Consider the following 7,450-nt stretch of genomic DNA (forward strand, 5'->3'; position numbering starts at 1 on the left):
TGTGAGGGAATGCAAAAGTTATACTCAGTTAACATACAACTCATTTCCTGTATTGGCCTTGTATAAATACCGTATAACTTCAACATCACAAGTACAATTGTCTTGTTCTCAGCTTCAAACTCTTTGGAGTTTCGGTCTCTTTTTTCACACCATCTTTTGTCCTTTTTCTGTGTCCAGATGCCAGACAGCTGCCGGACGTAGCCCTGACAGGAAAGTGCACCAGGGAGTGTGATGAATTCGGCCACTCTGACACTTGTTGGATGCCCGTCCGTCCCACAACACGCCAGCGTCACGGCAGCGACCCCCCACGGCTCTCCACCTTCGCCCCGGGAGATGATAACAACAATCTCCGTGGCCACGATCATGAGAGTGACAGCGAGAGTGCCGGCAGCGCAGGGAGCTCGGAACCCGGCATGGTCGTCGGTGGAGAAGGTCAGAGATTACCCATAGCCAATGGGGATCCTCTCGGCACCCTGGGTAGTGGAGACCGCAACAGGAACATGGGCGATCACAACCGTAACCTTCTGAACCGCAAGATGACCTCAGCATCCTACGACACATTTAGCAGCGCAGGCTTTGGGAGGCGCCAGCCAGAGGAGGAAGGAGGAGAAGGCCAGAACCCACCTGAGGTGATACCACTGACGAGGACAGGAGGTGACTACAAGACCACGTCCTGTCTCACACTGTCTCGCCGGGAGGTCTACCTGTGACAGCCTGGCAACGGAGCTCTGAAAGAGAGGGAGGGCTGAAACTTTACTGGAGGGCCTTTTGAACCTGGAAAATGTGAAAATGTCAAGGAAGATGTTTTCCAAAAGCTGTGCATCAAATCGGAACTTTTGGATTCTGGCTAATATTTATAGGCACTTAAACTTTAGCAAGTGACAGAAAAACCCTTCAGCGAGCTCTGACCGCAAGAACTTTCTAAAAAAATGTTTCTTTTAAACTACTAGCAAATGTTGCCTCCAGGCAAAGTTCGTATTATGTCCTTGTGGAGGAGGACAGCTACATCTCCTCTTCTTACCTGAATCGAAAGCATGCCTGGCCCTCTGCCACAGAGGGATGTGTGTGAAGAAGAGGGAGACTCATACTGAATAAATCCTGATGTTGTAAATGCACATTAAAAACTTCCTCTGAGGCTATAGCGGAACAGATTTGGACTCAACTGATGAACCATCTCCTGAAAAAACCACTGAGGTCTTAAAATCGTTGAAAAGAGGTAGCAGGTCTTTGATACTTGGATTAATTCAAACCAGTCAAGCTTTCTAATGCCTAATCAACTCTATCGTAACCCAAGACAGGAATATTAATCAATGGAACTCGTGACCGCCACTCGAGTACCGACAAAAGTGTGGTCGCTGTACAGTTACACAATAGAAAAAAAGTTCTGATCTTGAAATATCCGGTACTGTTCTTTAAAAAAAACATAAACGATTCAAAACAAACTGCAACTTTTTTTAATAGTAATCAAATGTAACCATTTTGAACACAAGGTTCTCACAGTAGTGCCGCAGTTTCTCTGGCTCATGTGAAAAAAATTGTTAATTATTTTTGCCTTCACATCCAGTGTGTATATATTGTGTGTGTGTATTTGATAAAAAAAAAAAACGGCAGCGTCCCCTCTGCCGCTGCTGTCCGCCATTTCAGAGTAGACCGACGCGCTGGGTCCTGGACGCGCCTCCAGCGTCTCCGAACAGTGTCCATGTATCATCACAGGTTCTTTCACACACATGCACACGTACGCATGCACGCACTGACACATACAGACGTTAGCATGTGAACACAGACTCAACCAGTGCATTAACAGAATGTGAACATGCATCGCGCCGGAGTTTATGACGAGACTCAGTGGCAGTGTAACATAAAGTATATAATAACTTTGCATTAACTTTCATACAGAACAACATGATACACACATGCACACACACACACACACACACACACAGCATATTTAAACATAAGTAGAAACACAAACCCTATTAAGAAGTTTTGCAATTCGCAAAATTCATATGCACTATGTGTGTATGTCTTAATCCTAATTTTTTATCATATTTCCTCTCATTGAAACTAGCTGTAGCATTTTGCCTGCTCCTCTCCAGCAAGTATTTAAAAATGAAATGTATTTAAATAATTACTCATCTCTCTGACTGATGTCTGAGGCTTCATCAAGGGGAATTTCAATGACATCTACTGTATGTACTGATAAACAATGTAGAGGAATATGAGATACTCTGCATACTGTAAGTAAGACTCATAGAAAAACCAAAATTTCTGTAGTTTCTGTAAGAAAAAAAAGGAAAAAGAAAAGAATCTGCATGAAAGAAAGATAAAGCTAACTTCTTTTCTCTCTTTTTTTAAAAACCACACGCCTTTTTGGAAACCATGCCCATTTGGATACATCTGTACTCTAAATGCGTGTGCTCAGCGGGAAATGGGAGATAATGATGGCAGCGAAGGGAGTCAGCTGCAGCGGATTAGACTGTTGCTTCTTTATCATGACTCGAGCACTTTGGGCTAACCTTGGGCCTTTCCTCTCAGTCTCAGCAGCCCAGAGTTGGCACGAATTGGTGCCGCAGGCTGCACCAGGAAAAAGAACACTATGCAGTGGGAGTGCAGAGTGCCCGCGACCCTTTTCACCGCACAGTGCCGACCTCAACACGCCCATGCTGCTGTGCTGAGCCGTGCCGATAACAAACTCCTTCACACTTGTCCTCTCCAGGAGCTACTGCACGACTCCAGACACACTCTGCTGCACTCGGGCTGACGAGGGGGTGTGGATGAAGGCGGGCACATCTTAATTCTCATCATCCGTGTGTGGTTCGGCGGTGTGATAGGGATAATAGGGTTAGGTCGTCCCTGCGGTCTTAATGAGTTTCCTTTCACCACTCTCCTCCTCCCTTGATGTGCAGAGATCTCATTAACGTTTTGATTGGCGTATGTATACCGCTGCTGGAAAATGCGAGCGAGTGTGACTCTTCATTTTTTGGGCTGTCTTGGACGGAATGAGGCGAAAGGGACGTTCTTGTTCAAGGACAACTTAGTTCATTAGGGTCCCTGTAGAGCTCAGAGTCAGAAAGAAGAATAGCGCTCAGGTATGATGCACAACAGTGTTTAAACTTTTAACTACTTGTAGTCGCAGCTTGACTGTGCGGAAACAGTGTTACGATTTGTGCTTTGATTTTTCACTACGAATCGGCCTGAGAAATGGGTAAAATCTACTTGTGTGATTACAATTCATATGCCTGAACAATTCTTCAACTTCACAACTCTGTAGCTTGTTCCGGGTCACCGCTGCACTTACTCCCTGAGCCTTCGTTACCCCTAGTTCCGTGACATGGCTGTTTACTAAGCTCTGCTATCGATGGACTGTGCTAAAGATGTTCTGAAATATATGGAGTTACTGCTCTTCTGGAGTTCATCACTGAAAACAGGATTTGTGAAAACAATCACAACATCCTGCAGGGTACAAACACTGAGGCAGGTGAGCACTCTGTGGGATCAACGTGTCTTAACCCCTTAGAGGCTACACAAAAGTCTTTTAGAACTTGCGTCCCAGTTTGTGAGTTGCAGAAAGAGACTCTGGACACCTTGCCTCATCACACTGGTGTATATTTTCCTCAAAACTGCTGTTTTATGGCAGCTCCATTATGGCACCTTTCAAACCCTCCAGTCTGGATTTTAAGGGGAACTTGCTGTAAATGAATCTGTGTGGATGTGTATCTTTTTTTATATTGCACGTTTAAAAAAAAAAACATGAATATGTTTCAATCTACTGTAAAACAGAGAGGGGAGAACGACAGAGTTAGTACGTCTGAGACCCGTCACCCACTACTCAAGACTTTTTTTTAAACGGGCGCTTAAGCGGACATCACGTACCTGTCTTCCCCCTCGTGCTGTTATCCTTATAGCCATGTACAGATAGAAATGACACTGTAGAACATACAACTCGAATCCATTACAGACAATGGCATGCTTAAGGTCTTAAAATCTGCACTTGAGATACAGAAAAAATGAGAAAAAAAAATGTTATTTTTTATTTTTCCTCTTTCCTCTGTTTTCTTTTCTTATGGGGCTGGCTCTGTTGGTTTTTTTGCTGCTCCCTTCCTGTAATTACATAACGAACTAATTGCATTTGCTATGAGGAGGAGGAAGAGGAGCTGTCGACGAATGGTTTGGTATGAAGATGAATCATGTAAAAGTTTGACTTTGACATTAAAAACTTCAAACACTCTTGTTTGCCTGTTTACTTTGTGAAAACTCTATGTCAAACTGTAGCTGTGAGATTGAGAAAAATATGTGGAGCAACAAATAAAGTATTTTCAATAAACCTTTTTAATATTAAATTGGCTACAAATGAAAGAAGTAACTTTCTGAGGACTAGGTAGCCTTTGATTTTCTTGCAATTGGCGGAGGCATACTGAGTGCCATTAGAGTTAGGGCCATGAATCACAACTAATGCACTCAGAATTGGTCTTATTCAAATGGTGCCACTTTTTTTAACCATTGACAAAACAATCTCCATTCAAGGTCCATTTACCAACTTGTTCAGGAGCTTTTGCCTGTAGACATTTGTTACACCCCACCTCCCCCTCTTGTTTTCCTCCTCCTACTCCTCCTTTTCCCATTTTCTTTTTCCTCTCTCAGGAGCGCGTGAAGAGCGTGATTTGGTGGAGGGGGATTGAAGGGATGCAGGAGAGGAGGAGCGCTCTCTCTGTAATTCTCTCAACCATTTAAGTTGCAGCAGCCTTCGTCATCATGGCACAGTCCTTATCGTTTGTTCCCTTTTGATTTGAGGGTCTGTCGTCTTGTTTATGGTTTTTTGTTCTTATGTAGTTATTTTCATTTCGGTATAGACAGGAGAAGTTTCTGGTTGCAACTCTGGCATGGCGTCCTCATTGTATGTTGAAGTCACTGGGTTGAGCCAAGTCAACTTTTGAGGTTGTGGCCATAACAACTTTCAAACTCAGTTAAAAAAACAATCAGCAAACATCGTCCGCTGATGAAGACCATGTGGTGTGGTCAAAAGCTACAGAACAAGCGAGCTTCTTCAGCTGCTGTCTCTAAGGTCAACTGTCATCACGTCAAACCAGAAGAAGCACAACCCCCCCCCCCATTTGGCAGAATACGTCTCAATGCTCTTATTTTAATGTGCAATGTCAATTTAGAGCTGGCTCAAGCCCAAATACAATGTATTTTCTAGTATATCACTACAGCGTGGAACCATCCATCTAGTTTATCTTTGAAAGTTGAATTTTCTAAACTGAGTACTACTGCAGGGAGACTCAAACTGCGGAGGGCAATTTGGACTTAGACTTATCAGAAAATGCTTCGGGGTGTTAACTGCAGCGAAGATTAGTGTGAAGGACCCAAAATGTTAGAAAAATCCTGCAAGCTGTTTCTTTTGGTCTCATATGCAACACTGCCACCATGTGGCCGTGTAGATCGGTTCCTTACTGGTTGTGTGGGAAAACATATCATGTTATAATGAGGATTAAATAAATAACGGTACAAAATCTGTTTCTATAAAGACGCATCATAAAATACGAACAATAATCAAAAGCTACAGACATACTTATTTGCACGCTCTGTTTAAAAGCCAGCTCCTTAGAGCCAGCAGCATAGAAGCCACCAAAGCTTCCAGATACATTTATGACAAACAATGTGGAGTCATAATACTGTAAAAGATTGGTAAGACATTCAGTGGGAGGTAGTCTGGAAAATGGTCATGTATGAGTCTACGGCTCTTCATATTTCACAATTTGTGTCATATCAGGTATAAAATGGATAATAGCTGGATAAGACATTTTCTTTGGTTGTATATTACTAGTGTAAATCGGCATGAAGGAGCTGTGGCTTTGGGAATGGTTTGAATGTTATATCCCACAACCATATACAGAGATTAAGAACTGTGTGACTCTCCAGTACGTTCTCTCTCCGTCTCTCTGTTGTCATTTAGCTTGTCATCTCAGCACTATGATGTTCGCTAACCAGGGTTCGAATTATCTTTTTGTCTCTAAGGGGGTCTCCATGTCATAAAAAAGTTGGCACACCACGCACATAGCCTACCAAGGCTAAACAATGAAATAGCCTAGGCGCGAGCAGCGCTTTTGCGCACGCTAGGCTTAGGCTGTATATAACTTGACACACGCACACAACAGACAGACACATTTTTGTACAGAAATTGATTTATTTTTATTAGTTTCAATATATTATTGATTGTAATAGTCCATATATATGTAGCCCTATAGTCAATTCCGTGTTAAGACTCGGCTTTTACCTGAGTTCACTTTAAACCACCTGAATAATGTCTACTAATGGAAATGAGTGGAGTCCATAACACATTGTCAACTATTTACAAATAATTTATTTAACCAAAGCAGGCATGTAGTTGAAATAATAATGATTCGCTACCGGATATAAGATGTAGTTATGTTTAGGCTATTTAAACTATATTTAGTCCCTGTATAACAAACTAAATGGATATGGGCACTAGGCCAATAATGACAACAGCAATCTCCCTTATCAATTAACTGCATAAAACAGCACTTCACATTTAAAACTGAGTTATCAATATGGGAGCTAATAATAGGCCACACAGAAAAGTAACTGTCACAAAACTATCCCTAGTATAACATAAACTTTGTGTTCACATGAAATTACAGTCATCTGTTACAAACAGGAACATCATACAGGTATAAAAGAAAATACAAAAGCCGGCACTGAAAAGGCACAAATAAAACGATCAGTTGCAGGCCTGTTAACTGGGTTCTTTGGCGCCCAATAAGGGCTACTCACGACCACCTGGTTTGTGGCGCGTGCACCGATAATACTGCAATCGTTCCTGGCCAACTGGTCGTCCCACGTAGCTGAATGGAACCGCTAGCGTTCCCGGTAGCTCGGGTGCTACCTGAGCAGCACGTTATCTTGCTAGATGACGGCGGTACACCTCCGCTAAATCAGCTAGCACTGTACACGTGCACAATACTGAGCCAGCTAGATAACTCCAAAACGGAACATAGAATACTGTGCCCTTTCGCGAGCTGAATGAAAACAAAAAACTCTTAGGTACAAAACTGAAAGTGGCGTCACCTTCTTAATACTGCTGTAGCATCCTTATTAATTTCCCTCTTTTACTTCACTGTTAGTTCAACAAAGTCGGTCTCCTTTCTCATCTCTTTTTCTCTCTGTGCTCTCCCGTGTGTTTGTTTAGATCCCGCCTCTCAACCAATAGGGAGTCACTATTCTTGAGTGAAGTTCATTCCCCAGGCGATGGCCTGGGGCCCAGCGCTGTGAGCAGGCCCCAAAGAACACCCTTAAATTCTGATGTCAGCTATGGACAACAGAGTGCAACAGAAATCCCTAAACATCCAACCCTTCACCAATGATTCAACACACTCTACTTATTAATATGAAATGCACTGTGGCCCCCTTGTCGTCATGTTACATTATGGTG

The 7,450-nt window shown here is 42.8% G+C and overlaps 1 protein-coding gene across 1 annotated transcript in view; it reads left to right on the plus strand.

Annotated features, from left to right (window-relative positions):
* The window catches only part of pcdh7a (protocadherin 7a), a 43,713-nt gene extending 39,532 nt beyond the window's left edge, over positions 1 to 4,181 (plus strand). The window contains exon 5 of the mRNA XM_062388924.1: positions 178 to 4,181. Coding sequence (XP_062244908.1) covers positions 178 to 710 — 533 coding nt within the window. The 3' untranslated portion in view covers positions 711 to 4,181. The remainder of the gene's footprint in view (positions 1 to 177) is intronic.
* Positions 4,182 to 7,450: the final 3,269 nt, after the last annotated feature.

The sequence above is a fragment of the Platichthys flesus genome, chromosome 5, assembly GCF_949316205.1.
Source record: "Platichthys flesus chromosome 5, fPlaFle2.1, whole genome shotgun sequence".
Taxonomy (NCBI): domain Eukaryota; kingdom Metazoa; phylum Chordata; class Actinopteri; order Pleuronectiformes; family Pleuronectidae; genus Platichthys; species Platichthys flesus.